At 40.1% G+C, this 27,440-nt stretch overlaps 1 protein-coding gene across 1 annotated transcript; it reads left to right on the plus strand.

Moving 5' to 3' along the window:
• Positions 1 to 115: 115 nt before the first annotated feature.
• Positions 116 to 26,890, plus strand: LOC139477710 (UPAR/Ly6 domain-containing protein crok-like). Its single transcript, XM_071260104.1, has 3 exons — positions 116 to 192; positions 21,776 to 21,928; positions 26,658 to 26,890. Exons 1-3 carry the CDS (start codon positions 141 to 143, stop codon positions 26,888 to 26,890), a joined length of 438 nt encoding a protein of 145 aa, XP_071116205.1. The 5' UTR covers positions 116 to 140.
• The last annotated feature ends 550 nt before the right edge of the window (positions 26,891 to 27,440 follow it).

The following is a 27,440-nucleotide window of genomic DNA, read 5'->3' on the forward strand; positions in this document are numbered from 1 at the left end:
AATACCTCTACATTGCCTGTCGGTTTCATCCAATAATAGACCCGCCCTGGACACGAGCGGTGTGGATCATCACCGTGTAGCTGCTCGGCAGTGTAGTCGAGAGGGGCAAGTGCGACGACGCTGATGCTACAACGCTGGTGATGCCCCGGATGTTGGTACAAGGGATTACCTGCCTGACACTTCTCACTCTAGGCAAGTACATATTGTGTTATGAAGTATCATGCTATCTGCAGTTTCATGTTTATGGAAAGATGCATTAGGAAAAATAAAAGTGGTAACATTTATGCATGCGTTAAATGGTTTTAGTGAACACAAAGAATGGGATTTGAAAATCCCGAAATGTCACTGTGTGGTACATGACGCTCCCTTATAAAGTTTATTGACACAATTGTGTCAGTTACCAACCATATCAACCAGAAGTATGTTGATATTGCCATTTAGCGCGTACAAATATCATATAAACATGCATGTGAGTGCGTCACACGTGTTTATGAAATATTTATAGCCACTAATCTCCGCTACCATATGTACTCGAATGTCCTCAAACCTAATCTGCTGTCCGTTTGCAGAAAGAAATGATTGCTATGTGGTATCTTTAGTCGTCTTCAGAGCCTGGTATGAGGCTGTAAGTAAGGATGTTACGACACCCCGCTGTGTCACGATGTACCCAATGCGAACACCTGGTGTTAAAATGTATCTCATGCGAATACCCGTTGTCATGATGTTTTCCAATAAAAAAATGCCGTTATAGCATATTCAATGCGACAACTTATGTCACGATGAATCCCATGCAAACAACTGTTGTTACAACATATCCCATGCAAAAACATAGGTGTTACAACATATATAGTTTGAACTGTGTCACGATGTATCCCATGCAAACACCTTACAATATATGTCACAATATATCATGCCTTCCACTACATGTATAAGTAAAACGAAAGTTGGATGTGAAGGAATATGAACTGACATTTATGCAATATACTGTTATGTTCATAAACATGTTTATGCAAATAATAATATTTGTGTACCATATCCATCTTTATTCACCAAACTGATCATACATCGTGCGTAACAACACATGGTGACACGACTACACCTGAATTGGTTGTGAAGCCCTTTTCTGGTGTCCCACGGCCGCCGTAATATTTCTGGCCTATTCCCGAAGCGGCGTAAAACGGTACTCACTCAATCTGTAGTTGCAGGCAGTAATGATCACGTCGTTGATGCCCTATCATCGTTGCCCGACGATGAGTATGACCGTTAGCGCTGTGTATCCTTCCGACCATGGTGAAGCTTCAATTTACTCACCACAACTCAAGCACTCAATTACAATACAGCGCCGACAGAAGAATGATGCGACTCCAGTGTATTCATTGTTTACTGATGCTGCAACAGTTCCGTGTTACTAATACAACATAACTTGTCTTCAAACCAAGACTACATACACAGAATGTTGAGGTCAACTGATGAGGAAATTTGCTTTTGATGAGGCCTGTTTCACATACACTTATTCCATGAGATTAATGCATTTTGTTTTTAAAATATGCAGATATGTATGATTCCTTATGTCGTCAAAAGTAGTCCCATAGAAATAAATATTGGTATTCATCACCTATAACTGTAGGTCATTGTCGTGTATCGATGTTATTCCATCTTTCCATCTTACTGTTTGAATGGGTAGTCGAAAGTCAAAATATTAACATTTTCGTGATAAGATGGAAACACGCAAGGATCTTAAAACAATTTATGAAATGATGCTTTAGATGACTCTGCATAGTATGTAAGTGGTAAAACTGTTAGAAAGTATAAAGAAGGTATGACAATTTGTGAGCCGTACCCGAGATAACGTTTTCCAGAATACCATGACCTCATTGATGTCTTAAGTCTTCCTGTAACTGCTTCTTCAAGACTCATATAAAAGCAATATCAAGCATGGCCTCCGCTGTCTTTATCTACATTTCCGTTACAGTACAGAACTCATTCCGCCTTTCTTAAAAGTTGTTCTGTATAAATATTTGGTGTGAACCCTGTTATTCAGGCGCCGGCCAAGTTCCGGATTTCCAAACTTCGCTTGTGATTTCTAGATGTTCCCAGGCAATCCGGACTCGCGAGGTGTCACTGCACATGTCCTGTACTCTCTTGACGTTCGTCATTGGTTAGTTTGCGTCTGAAGTTGCCCGTGCATACAGCTGTAAGAATACGATTATATTAACCTATGAATCTCCTGCTTGATGCTTTTGAAAACCACATGTCCAGCGGTTGAACATCAATCCATAATCGTCATGTCGATTCGAAATCTACATATTATAAAATATTAAAACTCTCCTAATTCTCCCGTGACTGGCGAGAGCCTGAGCTGTATTCATTTTACTGAATTATTACTAGAGGATGTGCGCATATTTAAAGTGAAATACAGTTTTGATCTGCAAATTTTGAAAAAATATTTTACCAAACTGATATTTACTTTTCTGTACCAATATAATTATGTCAGAAATGAATACACACTCAATTGATGTACGGCCAGTGATTGTTCAGTCTACAGTTCATTACATGTCGACTTTATATAATGTACAGAAACAGATAACACTTAAACGGTACCTAAATATATTTATATAATGTATAAACTAATGAGACTGATTACTTTAACAGAACGACACTATGACTGTTGTAAAATTCACATGGTTACACTTATACCTCCTCGTGTGTTCCCTGTATGTTTCACTGTGAATCTGGTAGAAGTGTTATGCACACATATCCGTTTAAAACAATAATAAGATGTGATTATTTATTTCTCATTGTGATCTTACATTGTTGATTGTTGAGTGGTTAAGTGGTTTGAACAAACAGTTTCAACCGATTGAAAGGCTTGTTATTTCACTCCATTGAACTGAAAGTATGTTTCAGCACGTTCAGATGAACACCGTATTTCATCACTAAACACATCATATAACACCAGTACCTGCTTATTTAAACAAGAGTGACATATGTGTGTGACATTGATATTATGAACTGTTCTACACTGATGCTTCTGTTGTATTTACACCGATTAGACTGATTGAATTAGATGAATTGATACTTTCAAGATTGCTCTTAATTAGCATGTTATGTTAGTCAATGTGAGTTACGTTTCTAAACCATCTCAATTTCCGAAAATATTGAAAAGAAATATTCTTTTAGAATAAGAAATGTCACGAGAGAACATGAAAATGCAATATTTATTAACAATCACAGGAATAGAAATATTATTACAATATTAATTTCGGGGTTTGAGAACACAATTAATACTCTACAGTCTACAGTGACCCTGTTTGGGTTGTTCGCAGAGAAGATGTAGAATGTGAAAACTGATAATAGAACAACCAACTTTTATTAGGCTTTCAATTTGATGTCCTAAATAACATATCACCTTTCTTAACCACTTTCAGGGATTGATATGTACTGATTATTTTATATTTTATTTTGTCTCATTCCACTGACATAATTACAACATGTTTTTAGTCGTGGTTTGATTACCGATGATTGAAGTTGGTTCCTTTGCATTTTCTAAATCTATTTCTTATGCAGATAGTTTCATACAACTCAGGATAATGTTATTAGTAGTCTCCAGTTAATTATTAATTCCCTGTCATCAAATAGTCAGGTCAGGGGTTCAAGAAGTTATTTTTAGTTTCAATTCTGATATTTGTTTTAAGTTCAAGTTAGTTTAGCTTGTTTAAAAATATGTCAACAGGTTCTTTTTTTAGCATGCACGATGCAATATTATTCGGTTAAGTAAATAATGTTTAAAGGACAAGTAAGGTTTCACCAGTGGTTGTACAACCAGACAAGAGTTATCGGCCCTTCTTGTTTTTTGTTTTGACACACTAGTTATATACTATTTTGAATTCATTCACATGGCAAGAGTGCCTTGTGCCTAATGGACGCGAAAGTGTTGCAAGAAATGCAGTTGACTAAGATACATTGAATTGATATCATTGAATATACCATCACATTGTGTAATCATAACCTCGAAAGCATATGTACAATCTATCTAAAAATTACATATAGTCGAAATTCGTAGTGTCGAACCTGGATGTGTCGAATACCCGGCTGTCTCGAACTCATTTGGGACTCCCATGTATTCAAATTAAGCACAACATTCCCCTGATGTCTCAAACGTCGGATAACCCGAGCTTTCTTCCAGACGCAATGAGGTTCGACTATATCTTGACCAAACGAATAACTTCCGGGGTCCTGACAGCCAAATTCTTATGCCAGTGCATAACAAGCACATTTTTTTATCACACCAGTGACAGAAAGGTAATGAGTAGTGCATTCATCTCCTTGGCATAGGATCTGTTAATACATTTCTGTATTGTACGATTCAGACTATATAATAAGTATGTGTTTATGAATCGCGAAAAGGCGTTCCTGCGTATGTATGACCTGAAAGATTTTCCAATAGCCTAGAAATAAACTCCTAAGTCAAGATAACACACATACGGTCAAGTCTCGTTAATCCGACACTCGTTAATCCGACAATCGGCTTTATCCAACACTAATGATGGGAACCAATTAAATCAGTGCTATTTAGACCCATTAATCCGACGGTCTCGCACTCCGACTCCGACACACCTAATTTGCAACGAATTACCGAAATCACTCATTAATCAGTCTCGTTAATCCAACACAGTGATCAGCGTACTCCGTGGTCACCTGCCCGCGAGTACCCATGCAGCCCGTGTTTTGATGCGAGACGAATCGGCTGGTAGCTGCATATTACAATAGGCCGTGGGCTAGGTATGACCGACGAGCACCCCCCCCCCTCCCCCGCCACACACACACACACACACACACACACACACACATCCAAACCCCACCTAATTTTTTTAAAGCCCATAAACATACTAAACATGATTTTGAATGTTAACAAGAAAAAAGTTGGGACGAACTTGTTGTTACAGCCTTTCAAAGTATGGTACCCTATATCGCGTTTTCGCCCGGTTTTGCTGTATATCACTTGGGGGTATGATTACGTTTTGAACTGTCATCTCACTAGTGATCCACTGATCTTCAAGTGTGATATACCACTGGAATCCATATATAAATACCTCTCCAATGAGGTATCAATACTTGGTATTGAGTAAATATGGACCAACCCATGGCAAATCGAATGTCATATATCCCGACAAAACTATTTTTTTCTCGCAGAAACCTTTAATCCGGTATATGTTCTAGGTACGTGTGCCTGATTCCACTATAATCGTCTAACACGTGTTCCAGTACATCTCTTGAAGTACTTACTTAACAAGTGATGTTACCAGGTGAAAATCTTTTGCACAATTTGGGACAAATTTACTCTTATAATGTCAGAGTAGGATACCTAATATTGCATTCTCGGCTTAGCTACATCGGAACAACGCTTGGGTGTATGCTCAGGATTTGGCTTGTCATCTTGTGTGTTATTCACCGACCTTGATGTGTTATATGCCATAGGAAACCATATATAAACACCATAATTTGATGCAGGCTGATTATTGATCTACTTTTGGACAATCATGTAGAATACCTCTTGACAACCCTGATATCACTCACTTTGTATGCATATAAAAGGTTCACAGCATAATGCTCGAGTCGATTTTAGAACTTTTTATGAAATGGACCTATGCGTAACATATTCAAGATGGCAACCATAAAGCTGTGCAAAAAAACCGATCATAATGTAAATGTTATTTATTTCAGCAAATATACAAATCAATTTCTTGGACGCAGGCTTGATATTTTGACAAATTTTGCCATTTCAAGTTGAGTTTCAGATGTTTTAGTACAGCTAGTAGTTAAGGTGAATTTGCAGGGGGCACCACCGAAGGTAAAAGACGAATTCACTTACTAACATTTAATTCATACATCACTTAGCTACCTAAGTTTCCAATTTACAGAAAATGTCCCAATGCGAATCGTCCAAATCGTATATGAATGGCTTGAAATGAACAGGGACCATGCATTCACAGAAATAAATTATATTCCATTTACATACTTAAGATTCTCTTACAGAATACCCAAGTTAATATATATGGAAATATGTTAGTCCTGGGATACACATGTGTGTGTGTGTGTGTGTGTGTGTGTGTGTGTGTGTGTGTGTGTGTGTGTGTGTGTGTGTGTGTGTGTGTGTGTGTGTGTGTGTGTGTGTGTGTGTGTGTGTGTGTGTGTGTGTGTGTGTGTGTGAGTGTGAGACAGTGTAGGGCGAGTCATGGGATACATGTGTGTGTGTGGCAGTGTAGGACGAGTCATGGGATACATGTGTCTGTGTGGCAGTGTAGGAGGAGTCATAGGATACGTGTGTGTGTGTGTGTGTGTGACAGTGTAGTGCAAGTCATGGGATACATGTGTGAGTGTGGTAGTGTAGGGTACATGTGTGTGTGTGGGGGGGGGGGGGGATACAAGTGGATACAAGTGTGTGTGTGTGTGTAACAGTTTTGGGCAAGTCATGGGATACATGTATGTGTGTGTGTGGCAGTGTAGGGCAAGTCATGGTGAACATGTGTGTGTGTGTGTGGCAGAGTATGGCAAGTCATGAGTTACACATCTGTGTGTGTGTGTGTGTGGCAGTGTAGGGCAAGTCATAGGTTACATGTGTGTGTGTGACAGTGTAGGGCGAGTCATGGGATACGTGTGTCTGTGTGGCAGTGTAGGGCAAGTCATGGGGTACATGTGTGAGTGTGTGTGTGTAGGGCAAGTCATGGGATACACGTGTGTGTGTGTGACAGTGTAGGGCGAGTCATGGGATACGTGTGTCTGTGTGACAGTGTAGGGCGAGTCATGGGATACATGTGTTTGTGTGTGTGTGTGTGTGTGTGTGTGGCACTGTAGGACGAGTCATGGGATACATGTGTCTGTGTGGCAGTGTAGGAGGAGTCATGGGATACGTGTGTGTGTGGGACAGTGTAGGGCTAGTCATGGGATACGTGTGTCTGTGTGGCAGTGTAGGGCAAGTCATGGGGTACATGTGTGTGTGTGTGTGTGTGTGTGTGTGTGTGTGTGTGTGTGTGTGTGTGTGTGTGTGTGTGTGTGTGTGTGTGTGTGTGTGTGTGTGTGTGTGTGAGAGACAGTGTAGGGCGAGTCATGGGATACATGTGTGTGTGTGGCAGTGTAGGACGAGTCATGGGATACATGTGTCTGTGTGGCAGTGTAGGAGGAGTCATAGGATACGTGTGTGTGTGTGTGTGTGTGTGACAGTGTAGTGCAAGTCATGGGATACATGTGTGAGTGTGGTAGTGTAGGGTACATGTGTGTGTGTGTGTGTGGGGGGGGGGGGGATACAAGTGGATACAAGTGTGTGTGTGTGTAACAGTTTTGGGCAAGTCATGGGATACATGTATGTGTGTGTGTGGCAGTGTAGGGCAAGTCATGGTGAACATGTGTGTGTGTGTGTGGCAGAGTATGGCAAGTCATGAGTTACACATCTGTGTGTGTGTGTGTGTGGCAGTGTAGGGCAAGTCATAGGTTACATGTGTGTGTGTGACAGTGTAGGGCGAGTCATGGGATACGTGTGTCTGTGTGGCAGTGTAGGGCAAGTCATGGGGTACATGTGTGAGTGTGTGTGTGTAGGGCAAGTCATGGGATACACGTGTGTGTGTGTGACAGTGTAGGGCGAGTCATGGGATACGTGTGTCTGTGTAGCAGTGTAGGACGAGTCATGGGATACATGTGTTTGTGTGTGTGTGTGTGTGTGTGTGTGGCACTGTAGGACGAGTCATGGGATACATGTGTCTGTGTGGCAGTGTAGGAGGAGTCATGGGATACGTGTGTGTGTGGGACAGTGTAGGGCTAGTCATGGGATACGTGTGTCTGTGTGGCAGTGTAGGGCAAGTCATGGGGTACATGTGTGAGTGTGTGTGTGTGTGTGTGGCAGTGTAGGGCAAGTCATGGGGTACATGTGTGAGTGTGGCAGTGTAGGGCAAGTCATGGGAAACATGTGTGTGTGTGTGTGTGTGTGTGACAGTGTAGGGCAAGTCATGGGGTACATGTGTGAGTGTGGCAGTGCAGGACAAGTCATGGGGTACATGTGTGTGTGTGACAGTGTAGGGCAAGTCATGGGGTACATGTGTGAGTGTGACAGTGTAGGGCAAGTCATGGGGTACATGTGTGTGTGTGACAGTGTAGGGCAAGTCATGGGGTACATGTGTGTGTGTGACAGTGTAGGGCAAGTCATGGGGTACATGTGTGTGTGTGGCAGTGTAGGGCAAGTCCTGGGGTACATGTGTGTGTGTGACAGTGTAGGGCAAGTCATGGGGTACATGTGTGAGTGTGGCAGTGTAGGGCAAGTCATGGGAAACGTGTGTGTGTGACAGTGTAGGGCAAGTCATGGGGTACATGTGTGTGTGTGGCAGTGTAGGGCAAGTCATGAGGAACATGCGTCATCGGCAGTGTGGTGCTTTGTACCAATGCACTATGTTATGATATTCCCTCCAACGTTTAGATAACATCGGTATTACATCTTATTATTGATATTATCCGATTTAGCCCACCTTTGAAAATCTGAACTCTCACTCCTCCATGAAAGCGAATGTTTTTCACGATCATTGCATGTTGAAGAATCAGTGTTTGGTCTTAACAATCTTCCATGCGAGATGAGAGACTTCCTCTTGTGCTTTGTGGAATATTTACTGTGTGAACACAGAGCAGTGTGGATGTGAAACGAAACGCTACCTCATCAATAGAAGGTGGTTCCCACCGGAGTAATTATATTATTACAATATAAAAACTTTCAAAGTAAAATACTCTAAGACAGTGTAAAAACAATAAATCACTAGTGTTCAAACTCGGGGAAACATTTTAATGACACCCATGTGGCAAATTAGTTGCCTAGCGCAGGAATATCATCAAATGATTGTCTCAAAGCTGTGGCCATACATATGTGCAGGGTTCCACCGTGTTTATTGCAGATTGGCACTAGTTAGTCTCTGTATTGCCGTTCATATGATACATGTCATGCGCGTATGTGATACATCTGCTGCAGTATTGTACATTTAGCGTTTGGCAGCGTGTCTTCTTTTTGACGCCTCCTTAAACCTTGACTTAGGTACCACGGACTCGTAACCGACATTGGTATCCGAATTGCAGACAGGAAATATTCGGAACATTCTATATACGGTCGTTCCCAGTACACAGACACGATCTAAGACACAGACACAATCTAACGCCGAGTAGTTTCCGTGGACATGACCAGATAATGAACTTTCTTAATTCAGTTATAAAGCATAGCTGGAGGATCAGCGGGAGATCGCCATTTCATCACATTGAATAAATTGATATCCCAAGAAATATACAGCTGACATTTTATTTAAAAAACCACATGCTGCACGTGCAGGCCATGCGAAACGTGATAATGAGATGTGCATAAAAGATATGCATAAGATTGAATGAGCGTGTGTGGTTTCATGCCGCTTTTAGCAATACACCAGAAATTGGCTTCACATAGGTGCATAAGAGAGAATGAGGGTCGTCAGTAGATATCGCGACGGAACTGCCTACTGAAAAAAGTATTACTATTATTATTATTATTATTATTATTATTATTGTTGTTGTTGTTGTTGTTGTTGTTGTTGTTATTATTATTATCATTATTATCATTATTATTATTACCAGATTAAAATAATATATGCAGCAAAGAGGGTTTGAGTGATCCTGGCACAGTCAGGCTGTTTAGTTTCATCATCACCTCAGGGTCCTTGCACCCCTCTACACGCAGCCCAGACAGCGAATGGGACTTCTCCCAGGAAGCGCTGCCTAGTCAAGCCCCGAGAACTTTTCGGAGAATGTGAAGACTCCCCAAAACTGCAGCTTTCTGCATTAGCCAGATTGTCAAAAGGGCTTTATTCCTGGTAGAAAACCCGGGTACTCCCCAAAAGTCAGTCAACAGATTGGGAGGTACTCTAAGGCACCGAGAGTCGGACGACTTGGTACTTGGTACTCTAAAGCGAGGATACGTCTGAGGCTGTATACGAACCAATACCAAAGAATTGTGTATTTATCATTTACCATGACGCCCTCTACATATTCCGTGTCGTACCATGGATGGACCTCTGTATCAAAACAACAAGCAAGGCGAGGACTTCATCATGTCGCTTGATATACCTTGTTTATGGTATAACTGGGCATCTACTGACAATGATACAAAATCACACATTGACGGTTTCGAGTGGGAAGTGACTGTTTCACTTTTCAGACCAGCCGACTTGAGCCAATCGAAGGACTCTGCGGGTTTGCTGATCTTCTCAAAACTGTGCACATAAACTCGATGCAGTGGTCGTTCAAAAAGCCTCTCACTGAATCTAAGCCGATTTGATATGGCACTTCCCTTGGTTGACACTCATTTATGGACCGTCCAGCAGTACAGAACCATCAACAAAATCAACACCGACATTGAGATTATGTCCGACATCCTTGGCTCGTTTACGAAAACTGTGGAATGCCTTGTTTTCATCATGAAGACATCTTCACAAGAGGGTCATCAGACAAATAAATGTGTGCAAAAGGGCACAATACTATTCTGTCATGTTTGTTTGTTTGTTTGTTGTTTAACGCCGCAATCAGCAATGTTCCAGCTATATGACGGCGGTCTGTATATAATCGCGTCTGGACCAGACAATCCAGTGATTGACAACATCAGCATTGATCCACGCAATTGGGATCAATAACATGCATCAACCAAGTCAGCGAGCCTGACCCCCCGAAATTGTATCAATAGCCTCCCATATTAGTATTAGTATTATTATTAGTAGTACTAGTACCAGTACTAGTAGCAGCAGAAGTAGTAGTAGTTGGCAGTATCTGAACAAAACTCACATATTTATTCGATCCGTGTTTAGGCTCCTCAGCTGGCATATTGAGATGAATTTAAATTTTCGACTTTAAGTTTTCAACATGTTTTGCGGCACACTCCCATAATAGATGTTGACGTATCCTCCGTGGGAAAGTCAACAATTTACGTAAAGCAGATTCCGAAAAATAACGTTCATGATGTCATTAACATGAATAGTACACTGACGTGGTACACTAACGTCGTACTCTGACGTGGTGCACTGACATGGTACTCTGACGTGGTACACTGACGTGGTACACTAACGTCGTACTCTGACGTGGTACTCTGACGTGGTACACTAACATGGTACTCTGACGTGGTACTCTGACGTGGTACACTAACGTGTTAGTCTGACGTGGTACAATAACGTCGTACTCTGACGTGGTACACTGACGTTGTACTCTGACGTGGTACACTAACGTGTTACTCTGACGTAATACTCTGACGTGGTACACTAACGTGTTACTTTGACGTGGTACACTAACGTTGTACTCTGACGTGGTACACTAACGTGTTACTCTGACGTAATACTCTGACGTGGTACACTAACGTGTTACTTTGACGTGGTACACTAACGTGTTACTCTGACGTAATACTCTGACGTGGTACACTAACGTGTTACAGTGACGTGGTACACTGACGTGGTACACTAACGTGTTACACTGACGTGGTACACTAACGTGTTACTCTGACGTGGTACACTAACGTGGTACTCTGACGTAGTACACTAACGTGTTACTTTGACGTGGTACAATAACGTGATACTCTGACGTGTTACTCTGACGTGGTACACTGACGTGGTACTCTTACGTGTTACTCTGACGTGGTACACTAACGTGGTACTCTGACGTGGTACAGTAACGTGGTACAATGACTAGATACACTGACGTGGTACACTAACATGGTACACTTACGTGGTACACTGACGTGATACACTAACCTGGTACACTGACGTGGTACACTAACGTGGTACTCTGACGTGGTACACTAACGTGTTACACTGACTAGGTACTCTGAAGTGGTACACTGACTTCATACACTAACGTAAACAGACGTCAAAAAGCAGGAATATTGCAGAGTGCGTCGTTAAACAACAAACAAACAGAACACCCATGTCAACAGAATACAGAGATTTCCCTGGTTAATACTAGTGTTGTTGACAGTCCTCGGACCAGGCTGGGTTGTGAAAGTACAAGTGTAAAACATGGATTAAATGCGAAAATGCGAGTGTCAATTGTTTGCATTAACAAAGTGGGAGACGTAACGTTTTGGGAGCATTGTCCATCGTCTGACTGGACAGTATTCTCTGAATAATCCCAATGGGTTTTAAGTGAGTGCGCTGTTTATTTCTCTCTGCAATTATGATGTCATTTGTGAAGATAGTATTGATAACTAAACGAATGCCACTTTGAGGAAGTGACAACATATGGTTTAGATTGCTCCATCATAAGAACTGACATATTGGACAGTAATATTTAGTTATATTAGTTAGTTATTTTTACTAACCTTTATGCATCAGGAGTGTTCCCGGAAAATTGGTCTTCGGGGATATTGTTCCTCTGCATAAAAAGGGTGAAGTCTCATTTACAGATAATTAGAGGGCGATTACTTTGGTGAATATCCTTAGTTAAGTATTCATTTCAAATTAAAAATTAGAAGCTTGTATTTTAGACAGATTCTCTTCAGAATGTCAATCCGGCCTTCGAAAGGATTATTCCAGTGTGGATAACCAATTTGTTTTAAATGCTATTGTTGAACGTCATATTTCACGCAAAAAGGGTAAGTTTTACCTGGCTTTAAATGACACTCCACATCGGCATCTTTTGTGGAATTTATTTTATAAACATGGATTAAGTTAAAATGGGGAAGATGTTGCAGTCAAGTTATCATAATGTCAAAGCTTGTACGAGATCAAATAATAATATGTCCAGTATTTTTATTGCTCCTTGGGCGTAATACAAGGTTGCATGCTAAGCACTTTCCTATTTCGGGGCGGTCGGATAGCCTAGTGATTAAAGCGTTCGCTCGTCACGCCGAAGACCCGGGTTCGATTCCCGACATGGGTACAATGTGTGAAGCCCATTTCTGGTGTCCCCCGCCGTGATATTGCTGGAATATTGCTAAAAGCGGCGTAAAACCACTCACTCATTCACTCACTTTCCTATTTCATTTTTTTATCACTCAGTTGGTTATAGAAATGGAGACAGAACGTTCGTTTGGTTTTCAGTTACATCCTATTTGCTGATGATTTAATACCTTTTAGTCATATGGTGTTTAGCCTTCAAAAGATGCAAAACATACTACAACAGTACTTAAATACCTGTCACAAACATATATTTTATCACAAACATATATTGTTCCTTTACAAAATGTTCTTTCTCGCCCTGAAACGAGGTACTATAACGGTAAGGCTGTTGACTGTTGCTGCATGTTAAATTCAGTTGGGTTCGTCCTTTAGCAACGCAGTTAGTTGGTTCAGACTTAAAGAATATTGCTATTAACACGAGAAACATACATACATTGGGGCCATATTCTTCACACTTGTGTCTTAAAATATTAGATTCTAAAATAATTCGTCGGAGATTTGGGAATTTGGAGAAACATAAAAATCGGTAAAGATTCAAAACTTGTGTTGTCGAAAGTTCATCGATCTAGTTACAATTTAAACTGGGTAATCTTTTGTATCATCCATATTGAGGTCTATAAAACAGATTTGCTTCCACAAGTCTTAATCGTCATCATGTTTGATTTGTGATTTGCGTGTAACGCGTCTCCTAAGCCTTCAGTGATGCCACACGATTCCGTCATATAGTTCGGGACTGATTACACTTGCAATAATGTATTGAACCACGGTGATGAATAATGTTGTGCAATTGAGTGTGAGGGACGTATTTGGATCATGTGTCAAATGAACTTTCTCAGGAACAGCAAGAAGGGATATCACCATGCTGTTAATGAGTAACATGACACATGGATCACGCGCGAACGTCAGTGAACTGCTGTAAATCCCAACTGACATATTTCAACGAACAGTATTTCTCCACATCGTTTGAAATCACACTCATGTTTAGATTATATAGATGCTGGAGAATAACATTGACTTATTATGGAAATAATGTAAGAGTGATAGGTTAGTGGTTTTAGTTTCTATGAGATTTTCGAACAAACTGCAGTAAGTTCATCATGAAATAACGAATCAGTTGGGTTTCACAACATGTCACGAAGTACGTTTTCAATGGTGAAGCGTAGGAGTATGATGTCACACCGGCTTTAGCAACAGTCCAGCCTTGCCACGGTGGGGAACACCGAGAATCGGCTTCAGTCATTGTACGAACCAAGAGAGTGAATGCTGTAACCGTTGTAACCACTAGGCTGTAACCACCGCCGTGAAACAAAATAGCACAGGTACAGTGCAAGAAGGACAATAATCGGTGCGAATCCTGACACGACCAAGGGAGAGGACTCTGTAGACCGCATCGTGGAGCATGGCCACTCGCCCATTGAAGTGTTTCTTTATCATTTTAAAGAGTACCAGATTAATACCCCTGACCCTAGAATCAGCGCGATGTAACGTTTGCTGAAGTGCGTCATGGCTAATCGAGGGCAGCCAAGACCAGCTTCAGGCCATTATTTAAGTTGTAAGGAATGCGAATTTATTTTCTTACCAACCCGCTTATTTTACATTTCTTCGAACAATGATACTTATCCCAACAGGCTAGGCTAAGACACACCGTTGAACAAACTTAATTTCACAATGAAACTGTTATGAGACTTTATTCCGATTTTGCTTTTCTGTTTTACATTCAATTCATTATTTGCCACCTCAACGATGCAACCACCGTAAATGTCTTCCCGTACGAAAAAGCTTTTTGCGCTTTTTTCTATTTTCAGCGATTATTTAATACTTTGAGTGCACCATCAATAATGATACGATATAAATCAAAATGTATTGTAGGAAGTTAAAATGTTTTTGTCTCCTTGACAAATATCAAAACAGAAAAAATACGAGGTAAACAGCAAATCATTTCGTTAATTTGAATTTATTTCAAGTTATTTTTGTGTCAATTAAGCAATCGCTGTTCTGTTATTGTGTTAATGTACGTCAATGTAAAAGCATGAAACACATTTTGTCTTTTAGTGCCCTCCCATAATGATTGAAATCATTTATTGGTCTTGATGAGGGACAGTTAGAGAAATTAATTTTTGTTTGAAGGAATATGGTCCGTAAAGACGAACTTTCGCTGCTACTCGCAAAGCTGCCAACAAAATTCTGCCGTCGTTTGTATTCCAAGGAATCTGTTGCTTACCACGCATGGATTTCTGTTCAGGCGTTGTGGTGAAAAGTGAAATATCAGTTGCAAATTGTAAATAAATCATCACTACATATCAACCTTTGACAGCAATCAATATACACTCAATTCAATAAATGTCAGAATTAATTCCTGATTTCCTTTCAATTGAGAAGTTTGTGTACATAAGTAGAGGATGTTTATGTTGACAATTTGATGAATTAAAGAAACGCCGTTTGTGGGGAAGGAAAAAACAGTTTATGGGTTACTCGTGGAGGTGAAGTTGCAAAGATCACTGACGGTGTTTGCTTTTAATTGCAATAATTAAGGTGATACTGAAGGTTCATCTGGACTTGAGTTCCGTTAATCGGCCAGTACTTCAATGTGGTTCAATACACCGACAGCGTCAGTACTGTGTGTGATGTAGGGAGCATCTGAAGATGGTGGTGGTGCGCGTGTGTGTGTGGTGTGTGTGTGTGTGTGTGTGTGTGTGTGTGTGTGGAGGGGGTACCTTCCTAGCTGAGCACAATCAAACAATCTATTCATTCATACTATCAACGCAAAACTATTTTACGTTTGGGTATTTTCAAGAAAACAAGGTATTCATGTTTGTCCACTTCAGCCAACAAACTATTCATTTTGGCGTATACCTCAACAAAGTTTTCACTTAACGGTTACAACGTGTTAACTATTATGTTTAGCGTCGTAGTACCCCTACAGCGTGGATCGTTTCTCGCGATATCAACCACTGTTTTGCGTAGATTAACATGAACAATAAAATAAGTCTGTCAAAAAATTCATGAAAAGAGATAATGTGCAACCATAAGACAACGGTTGGAGTTTAAAGCAGTAAAGAAAAAGAGTATTTTAATTGTATTAGTTTAGTACATTTGTGTCTTTACTTTTCGCTGTAACATTTAATTAATTATCTGCAGTTGTGACTAAGCTGAGATTGCGCTGCTTCAGTCTGGTCATTGACATACGCCAAGTGCAGTCAGCTAATGGCAGACATTTAGTCCGCAAGTCTGAAATGTGCTTGTTTAACATGAGAACGAAAAGCTCACGCTTACTTCCGTTGTGTGCAAAACGTGCACAATTATCATAACAGTTATGAGGAAAGCGTGCTGTCCGTATATCAGTTAATACACTGTGTCTATTCCGAGTCCCTGCCAACCACAAGCAATGGAAACGCGGAGCAGTGGTGACTTCAAGTTCTACAGATGAGAACCACTTTTTGTGGAGCCGTTTCAAATTGTGCACTTTGTGATAAAAACATGAAACTTGGCACAGTTGTAGGTTATGACATTCCAAATATTTTCATATATTGGGCCACCCAAAACAATCCAATATGGGCGCCAAATCGAATATGGTCTCCACGAAGGAATGAAATTCTAGTATATCTCGTTTGAGCATGACCCTCAATCTTAATAAATTTATATTATGAAAAAACAACATTTTGGAATGTATTTACCGACCACTACATCTTTAAAGTAATTAATTATATACTTTTGTTTTGATTCAGCTAATCTAAAGTGTGAAAAAGAAATAGAATAAGCATTTCTTTATTTTTCGGCACTTCAGTTCAGCCAATTAACTATACCTATATGACATACACATATGGTAAATAACAGAATATTTTAGAACAAAATATGTAGCCATTGATATATGTTTGTACATGGCTGTTGTTTGGGTTGGCTCGTGTCACTTAAATATGTCGCGGGGAGCTCCTACTTTACATATGGCTGATCGGTCAGTTTGCAGTGGATTTTTAACTTGAAATGTATATTACCCAAACCTCGAGATTTCAACGGAGGTCTTGTTGCAGTGAACTTTCGTCAATTGTTTACTGATACAGCGTATGATGCGCTTCTGTCACGGCGTGAAGCTGAAATTATTGGTTTTGGACACAGGGTCGCAGGAAGAGCTAACAAAGTTTTAAACGTTGCAACGATTCTCTCTACTACAGATTGTTTTCCTGTGCGTCGGATATAGTGGTCAGACATAGTGGTCGGATATAGTGGTCAGACATAGTGGTCGGATAAAGTGGTCGGATATAGTGGTCGGATAAAGTGGTCGGATATAGTGGTCAGACATAGTGGTCGGATATAGTGGTCGGATATAGTGGTCAGACATAGTGGTCGGATATAGTGGTCGGATAAAGTGGTCGGATATAGTGGTCAGACATAGTGGTCGGATATAGTGGTCGGATATAGTGGTCAGACATAGTGGTCGGATATAGTGGTCAGACATAGTGGTCAGACATAGTGGTCGGATATAGTGGTCAGATATAGTGGTCGGATATAGTGGTCAGACATAGTGGTCGGATATAGTGGTCAGACATAGTGGTCGGATATAGTGGTCAGACATAGTGGTCGGATATAGTGGTCAGACATAGTGGTCGGATATAGTGGCTAGATATAGCGGTCTGACTTATTAGGGACTGACTTTGATTTTCGTTTGTTGATAAATGATAAATCCTAATGTAAAAAGTACAAACACGAATATAGAAGTAAAACCCGACGGCTCCCGGTAAATGTATGTGTCCTGTACACATTAACAAATGATATATCTGACATGCCTGGAACACATACATAGGGCTTCTCTTTGTACACTTGATAGACTCAAGTTGCTGTAACTTATCTGATCACAACCAGCAGAACACTGTCCAATACAAGAAAGAACGAAGGCAATTCTAACGAAAAATACATTCAATTGTTGCCATTACGAAGTTTTTAAGGGTTTTTTTCAGAGACATATTTACTGGTGGTTACGTTAAATCTATTTGATCATTACAGAGGCTAGAATAGGTCCGTCAGTGCTCAGAACTACCCTCAAGATGAACAAGTCCAATGTTGCAGGAGTGTTGGGTATGGTGGTTGTCTATCTTAGGACCGCATAGCCCATGATAGCCATCTGTGCATTAAACACACTACGAATACTTGAACGTAGATAGACCACCCAGGGGAAGCGCTGGTCGCAGTGCCACTGCTGCGAGAAACATCATGTACATGCAGGTTACATGCACACCAGTAGACATAATGATTAATAACCTTCGTCGGCGTCGCACGTCAGTTTAAATCACATTTGATGGGCATACTTATAGATAAAGTAGAATCACAATTTTATGTTGCGCAGAACAAATTCAAAGTTTGGAATAAGTTCTTAAAAACTTATCAGTATTTGAGATAGTTTCTAACCTAGTTACGTTGGCATATCTTAAAGGAGAGGAGAATATTTTAAGATGGATGGCAATACAGATATATTATATATATTGTGTCTGATTGAAACCTTAGGATAACGAAACTTTCTAAAAGCCCTACAATATATTGGTTGTGTAAAGAAAAACTAAAATCAAGTTTCCATGTACAGTGTTTCGCATATCAGTGAAAGTAGTCTTATTGGTATCACTCACTCACCTGCTTCTTTCCTCCTGCTAACTCATCTACTTTCTCACTCCCTCATTTGTTTTGTCTGCCTTACCTTTGTCTTACTTTCTCCCTCTTTCACAGAATTTCTCAGTAATCAACTCATCCTCCCTCCTCATTTCCTACCACGCTCACTCATTCGCTGGCTAATTTCCTCCTTCCCTCAAATCATTCGCTTGCTTACTCACTCATTCCCAAAGCATGCATTCGCTGGCTTACTCCCTCTTTCCCTCCACATGCAATCATTCGCTGGCTTACTCCCTCTTTCCCTCCACATGCAAACATTCGTTGGCTTACTCCCCCTTTACCTCCCCATGCAAACATTCCTTGGCTTACTCCCTCTTTCCCTCAATATGCAAACATTCGCTGGCTTACTCCCTCTTTCCCTCCACATGCAAACATTCGTTGGCTTACTCCCTCTTTCCCTCCACATGCAAACATTCGCTTGCTTACTCCCTCTTTCCCTCCCCATGCAAACATTCGCTGGCTTACTCCCTCTTTCCCTCCCCATGCAAACATTCGCTGGCTTACTCCCTCTTTCCCTCCACATGCAAACATTCGCTGGCTTACTCCCCCTTTCCCTCCCCATGCAAACATTCGTTGGCTTACTCTCTTTTTCCCTCCCCATGCAAACATTCGCTGGCTTACTCCCTCTTTCCCTCCCCATGCAAACATTCGCTGGCTTACTCCCTCTTTCCCTCCCCATGCAAACATTCGCTGGCTTACTCCCTCTTTCCCTCCACATGCAAACATTCGTTGGCTTACTCCCTCTTTCCCTCCCCATGCAAACATTCGCTGGCTTACTCCCTCTTTCCCTCCACATGCAAACATTCGTTGGCTTACTCCCTCTTTCCCTCCCCATGCAAACATTCGTTGGCTTACTCCCTCCTTCCATCACAGGCTTGTCCCCCCCCCCCCCCACACACACACACACCTCAACCACTTAGTCACTCCCTTGTCATATCCCAATCACCAGTCCTTGCCTCGTCCGCACTCACGCACTCCTCCTTCGCATAAAATGTATAATGGTTATTTTTTGCATGAATTATTTCAAATGATGTTTCCTTTAAATGAACTTAAATGAGTATGAGAAAAGTATTCATACTATATGTGATACATGGGAATACATATATATATATATTTATCGGTATCATTAGATGTATACACTGTATAGTTAACCACTGTTAATATGAGAAATTAATTATGAGTGTTTTAGATAACCGCACTGAACAATAGCAATCGATATATTTGCCTTTTCAAATAACATCGCAGGAGGTGGAAAGGAAAATGGCTTTCCTTGTTGATTCATATTGAAGCAATCCACTTGCAAAGAATTAATTACGTATATTTTTTTTAATTTGAAGTTTACACAATATACGGCTTTTCCATTGGACGAGAGGTCGGTCACATGACCGAGAAATTGACGTGCATAAGTATATGAACGACACAATTTGACGTTCATACGTTTTTCACGAGATCGTGTTCTGGAAATGACGTGAACACTGACGGACTACTTCCACATTCCTTGGGAAACCCCTGGGAATTCCGTAGCACGAAAACATACATAAGCGTTCTTTCTGACCATTTAGAACCTTTATTCTTGATCTCAGCGTTTCAATATACATAGAGAAATGTCAGAGAGCGTGACTGCATGATTGTTCACGAATATCCTTGATGCTTCCTATCCTAATGAACAAACGAAGAAATGCACATATAAACTATCGTAGAATCGACTCAATCCGTGCCTAGGCTGACATTGAGCGTCTCCAGCAATCTGTGGATTTACCTTAGTGTCTGTTTGACGCATCTTTATTCACCTTTCAATAATTGGCCAGTTGATCAATGATGACTAACACATGTAACCGCCACAGGTTCATTAACAACTTAACATTAACAACTCCCGTCACTTTTATCGTGTCGGCCATTATGACGTCTTGTACTTGATGTGAATGTGTTACGACGCGCTGTCATTGTGACTGACTTACTGAGGTAGTTCTTTACAGACCTTTCTCATCTAATGAGGATATAATATGAACACATGCGCTGCGTAAGATGTTTCTGAAGAGCAAGTTGTGCATCCATACGCCCATGCCACCTCCCTTTTTGAAGAACTTTTTTACTCCGTGATATAGCTGGTTGTTGTATGGCTGTCAGTGTAAACATGAAGTCACACGTACTAAATAAAATTGTGTTTAGATCTTGGCTTACATCCTTTGAGGTAAGAAATTGTGATAAAAAATTATAAGAATTGACTTTCACTTTGTGTGAGTTCATTGGAGTATGGCCATGGGGGCGGTCGGGTAGCCTAATGGTTAAAGCTTTCGCTCGTCACTCCGAAGACCCGGGTTCGATTCCCGACATGGGTACAATGTGTGAAGCCCATTTCTGGTGTCCCCCGCCGTGATATTGCTGGAATATTGCTAAAAGCGGCGTAAAACCATACTCACTCACCCATTGGAGTATGAACCATAAAAGAGTGAGGTCCAAACATTGTATGAACGTCGTCATAAGCTCCGACGTTCATGCAGTTTGGCCCTCACTCTATGAAGGTTCATACTCCAATGAACTCAAACAAAGTGAAGGTCAATTCTTAATTTAAAAGCACTCGTTCCTATCATTAATGACAAAGGTGCTAAAAGACTCGGAGTTCAAGATATGATAACAAAAAGGAAGCACTAGTCCACAAGTATTGATCTTCCATATTTTAAAATTTACAACATTTTCATGCTTACTCAGTTAGAGCTTTCTGATATCAGGTTAATATGAGGGAGAAACATAATAATACCAACACTTCTGCTAACAGCTACCCATCTATACAGAACATCAATGCCGTGATTGTGTTGGGACAATACGCAAGGAAGGCTCAGTGATGTAGAGGTCCTTTGTTCGCGGTGATGGTTTTAAATTCGCCTCGACGATGGTCATCGGTAACCTTACTTGAAGCTAGGTCTCACCAAGCGCTCACTTTAGTACCCCTTTTTCCCAATTGGTCCTCCCTCCCCAATCATTAAATTAACCTATATATAAAACTGAAAAACTTTGCAAAGCGACGTTAAATCAACGCATTCACAGTATGTTATAATTATATAATATGAAACTATAATGTTTTGAAATCATTAATCTGTTATTCCCGTGTGTGCCTACCAACGTACAGCTGCCAGCCTTAACCCCCTGCCTAAATGATAATATCGTGTCAAACGTTTTCCGTTTAGGAGCTGCGATCAAGTGTTACAAGTGTCATAACAGCAACTCCGATGCGTGTGGCAAGATCTTCAAGTCCTACCAGTTCTCAACGTACGACTGTGCGACTGAGAACATCAAGTGCGGCAAGCAAACACAACCACCAATTACTCACAATGGACGAGGTAAGTATGATTGTGTAACGGGCCTATCATTCAACAACTTTACAGAAGTATTTACATCATAACGTTAGAGATCGTTCAGTATCTGTTGACCAGTAAAGACCTTTATTTTCATGATGATTGCTGACATACAGAACTGCTTTGTTTGTCGTGCAATCTAGGTTTCTCCTGAAATGTACGTTTTGCTTCAAAGGGTTTACCTCGTTTAACTCATCATAGATAACCATGGTGCATGCTGTTTACCATAGGTTTATGATTTTTATAAGGTTTTTAACTGAATGTTTTACGAGACAAAAAGTAAGTTGGTAAATTTGTCTACAACATCATGGATTACATATTTGGCATTATCATAAATGAGTAGAGGAAAAACTCTAATTCCTGTCTTGCCTTGGCCATGTTCAACCTTCTGACTGTTGGAGCGCTTACATGCTTGTTGTCTCGGGGATTATTCCTCTGGTTTTGCTAACGGTTCTATAGTTGAAAGCTCGAGTTGTCGAGGTTCGTTAAGAAATCATATGTACAGATGTAAACGTGAATATATCTGAGCACGCAATGGCATAATCACCCTGCTTGTCCTTTTGTCCTTGGCTTTTGGGAAACGATCATCTTGCCCTACTGTCCCATTTACAGTGATTTATCGTCACGGTCAACATTATTGCACTTTTATGGCAATTTGTGTGTGCTTGTACTTCAACCGCAGAATTATACATCAATCAATGACTTATACTTCAAACACAGAAGTTTACTTCAATCAGTTAATTACACTTCAATCAGAGACGTGTACATCAATCAGAGAAATAGACCTCAATCAGAAAATTATACCTCAATCAGACAGTAATGGCTCAAAGAGAGAAGTATACTTCAATCACAGAATAATACATGAAACAGAGAAACATACTTCAATCACAGAATTATAACTCTTTTACAGAAGTAAACTTCCATCGCGGATTATACTTCAATCAATTACTTATACTTCAAACACAGAATTATACTTCAATCACAGAAGTTTTTTTCAATCAATTAATTATACTTCAATCAGAGAATGACACTTCAATCAGACAATTATACCTCAGTCAGACAGTAATGGCTCAACGAGAGACGTATAGGTCAATCAATAAATTACACTTCAATCAGAGAATTAAACTTCAATCAGAGAGGTATACTTCAATCAAAGAAGTATCCCTCAATCAGAGAGATGAACTTTTTTATGTCAGAACAGCTATATCAAATATGATATTAAGCAATTCTCTCACCTTTGAATTGAGCAAAAATAAAACTATGAGTTCTGTGGTATCATAATATAATTCTTCTCATGACAACTTATATTTACAAAATACACAGATCGGTGAAGCATTCAGCTGATATGATTTTTCAACCCAATGGTCTATTCATATATTCATAGAATTATCACACAATATTTACTAGCTCATTCAAGTATGTTGACATCCGCGAAATTGACGTATTAATATGTATTTAAAGTTATCCCAAGGGCTTTACTCTTCTCATATATGTGTGCCCTTATTCATGTTGATAATTGAGATCATATGATTAGCGTTGTGAATAACCTGTTTTATGCACCACAGTTGTAACTTGACTCTGTGGTTCACTTTACTCACTCTTCCCTTGAACAACTTGATGATGGGAGGCACATTAGGAATCAATTTAGCATTCAATATGTTTCCGCTATTTTCTAAAACACACACACACACACACATATACACACCACACGCACACACACACACACACATAACCCCACACACACCACACACACACATACACACATCCCACACATATCATGCACTCTTACCACACACACACGCATATACACACACATACACCACACACACACTCACACCACACACAAACGTACATACACACATGAAATCTCCATGTGTATGCAATACCCAAGACAATGTCAACAAGTGATCACTCTCACCGGCCTGATGAGTATTAACATATTTGGCACGTTCCCGTCATGGTGATTGTCGGACATTAACTATAATACGAGTGTCAATAGCGGCGGGCAAGGGAGCAGGGTGACATTGTACACCACCATGTATCATTACGGCGTTTTAACCTGTTGCAGAGATAGATGTTCGGTGAAAGGATGTTGTGTGATAATATAGAATATATACTGTGACCGCCAGCTTATTCTCACTGTGCAATTTCATCTTCATCTTCAGCGCCAACATCTTCATTACGCCATATTTTATGATGAGTTTTAATACGATGTTAATTCTACATGACATTTCGGATTGTCAATATAATTTTATTAAATCTGTCGGGAAAACGTAATAGCGTTATTCTTGATCGAGCGTCTAAAATGTTCACTTGTATGTATTCCCAAAGGAGGCATGCATGTACAAGAACGATGTATGCGCAAATATTCTGTTCAAATAGTTCTTCTTGGCCATAAAGAAAGATTGTATGGCATTCGTTTGATGTTGTTAGATTTATATTTCCTTTGAGAGCTTCGAGGCTCAACAAATATCACGCTGTCCCCCTTAGACGTTTTGTTGGGGAGAAAAGTGTGACTATATTTCCTCGTTAACTGTTTTATTGATGTTCGATTTATACATCTCGCAGAATATAATGTGACCCGTCTAAGGAAATATTTTCCTTTCTGCTTATAGGTTGTCGTAATCAGGATCCCAGAAGTGTTAGGACATCATACTAATAACGTGATGAATATTTTGTATGTCGTTTGAAGGTCAAGGTGAAGATCAAATCTTAGATTTGTTTCAAATAGAACAAAAGACCAATCTCAAAGACGATCCAGTGTCTACCTCAGCCTGAATTCATAGTTACTATACATAGCTGTAACAGGTTACATCTACTGCATATAGCTTCACCAACTATTTGAAGTGTTGTTCTATTATCTACTTCTAATTACATACGGCACACCACGACGTACAGCTTGAGTGTGGTTATGTTCGCGGTTTTACGTCTGTCTCGTCGTCATAACATTTAACTGCAACTTGGACGAGTCCCAAGACACTAACAAACAGGCTAATCTTCTTTCCCTTCACTGGATTCCTCTAGATTACCCTCTGACAACACACTTGTGATAGCTGACAGTCAAATAGTCCAAACGCCAAATTGAACTTTCATTGTATTCACCTTGACTTTGTTCACGTTATGTGGTTCATTGAATTATTTTGGATCCATATTATGACTCCAAAGAGATGGTTTGAAGATTACATGTGATATTGTTTACAACGACCATTCTCTGTGTGTTAGTGTGTGTGTGTGAGAGAGAGAGAGAGAGAGAGAGAGAGAGAGAGAGAGAGGGAGACAGACAGAGACAGAGACAGAGACAGAGAGAGAGGGGGGGGGGGGGGGGGGGGGGCTACGTTCTGAATCCCATTGGCCATGCCGTTATTGCTTTCCCGTTATAATTTCGTCTACGCTCGTATTCCTTAACCTCTCCTAAATTAGAAGCAATCTCGGTAACTTCTTACATCTTTCTGAATCAGATGTCACACCTCAAGTGCCTGTCACGTGATAAAACACTAAAACTAACAATCGTGATCCTGGTGTAAATGTTAAGGTGAATCCGTAGCTTTTTAAAAATTATTAGACCTGACAAATACATGAATTGGTGTCCGTCTGTTGGTCGGTCAGTGTGCTCCTGTCTGTTACTCATCTTTCGCCAGCTACTCTTAAGTTTTATGAGCGGATGTTCTGCACCTTAATATGGTCTGTTAAAGACCAGAAGGTCTAAGATGTTGACACTTCGGTACAGTTCGAAACAACACAAAGATAGAATATAATAAAACAAATAACCTTTTCGAGAAAGTAAAATTTTCACTATCAAACAGACCATATTACGCAATGATTATAACAAAACAGTTGCACTTCCATGTACGTAATGATGACACCACTTCAACTCAACCTTAATACGCCACTCCTGGCCACAACATACACTGGGTAGCATCAAAAAGTCACACCTCATATTTGCTTTTAGTATATATTTTATTTTCAATTGAAAATATCTAAAGCTAGCGATATTAATGACTACTTCAATGAATACTTCTACAAGGTTCAATTTTTTAAAATAATTTGACTTTAAAATTCATTTAAATATAGTTATACACAACTGATGTTGGGTACCATAGACTTATAATCTTTGAAAATGAATAAATTTGCTTTTTTCGCCACAAATTTACATTTTCGAACAGGGGTCATGGTAGGGGTCAAAATCAAATTTATCGGCTCTTTCGATTTTCAATTGCATGAAAAAACAAACTAGGATACATACATTTGTCCCTCAGTGTATGTACTCAATATATTTTACTGTAGAATTTCGAAATATATTCCAGGCATAAATTAAAAACTCACATATACAATGAAGCGAACCTCAAGCGCTGTGAGTGCACACAATAACATCCGTCAGAGAACATGGCCATACAAATTAAAATGACGAATGAGAGAGAGTATAATACATACTATTAGTGTCCGGTTGAACCTCGGCCATATACAGCAGACTCTCTTGAGGTGGCATAAATAAGGTACTAAGTCAAACGTATCTGCTTATCCGTGTATGTACTATGTGTTGTAAAGATGTACAGTGTAACACGGTTTTAATTACATGTATAATTACATGCTGCTGGCGCCGATCATAGGACACAACACCGCCTGAAAGACAAACGTGCATCTACGTGTACGCATGTATTCATGCATGTAGAAAGATGACTGCAATTATCATATTAATGTTGCTTGTCGTTTTCAGAGAACTGGGTCGGCGTTATCAGAACGTGTTATCCTATGGGGTCCCTCCTTGGCATCAACGAGACTGATGGATGCCACTACTGGACAAACCCTTCCGACAACTTCACGGCAGAATACTGCTTCTGCAGCACAGACGGTTGCAACCTAGCATCCCGTCTTTATAACAACGGCAATGCTATTCTTCTGACAGTGGCCTTATGTGCAATTATGCATTGTATGCAAACTATGTTATAATTATGTGGGGTTTTTTAATATCGTGTGTACTTTGTTGACGAAGCAATGTTTTACGAGGACGCAGAACTCCTCCGATTATTGTTACTGCATAATGCATTTCACAGCTGTATTGTATCGGGTTAGGATAGTGCCGAGAGAGTTCTCTCGTCACGCCAAAGGCCTTGGTTCCATTCCACTACCTTGGCACAAAAAGTAAAGCCAATTTCTGTTATCATTGGAATAGGTTACTTGAATATTGCTCATAGCGGCGTACAACTAAGCGCTGTTAATGGTATTAACATGAGTTCCGTCAGTTAATGTCATGTCAAGTCACGTTTATACATGTCATTCATATAGGATATGTACACATATACAGACATATGTTCAGTGAGAATGCGTTGATAATAATGATAATCAATTTCATTGATGCATTGATATACCTGGACAAGTTAAGAAAGATAGGCTTATATTGTACAGACATTAGTGGTATATATCTTTCAATTGAAGGATATTGGCTGTAGTAGTTTGGAAGATGTCGATTTCTGTAGACATTTAAGTTAGGGCAATACAA

The sequence above is a fragment of the Haliotis cracherodii genome, unplaced genomic scaffold, assembly GCF_022045235.1.
Source record: "Haliotis cracherodii isolate W230 unplaced genomic scaffold, xgHalCrac1.p SCAF_34, whole genome shotgun sequence".
NCBI lineage: Eukaryota > Metazoa > Mollusca > Gastropoda > Lepetellida > Haliotidae > Haliotis > Haliotis cracherodii.

Coding starts and splice junctions, on each gene's coding strand:
- LOC139477710 (XM_071260104.1), top strand. CDS start 141: ATGCCCCGGATGTTGGTACAAGGGATTACCTGCCTGACACTTCTCACT. Junction 193..21,775: donor CCTGACACTTCTCACTCTAG/GCAAGTACATAT, acceptor TTTTCCGTTTAG/GAGCTGCGATCAAGTGTTAC. Junction 21,929..26,657: donor AATTACTCACAATGGACGAG/GTAAGTATGATT, acceptor TGTCGTTTTCAG/AGAACTGGGTCGGCGTTATC.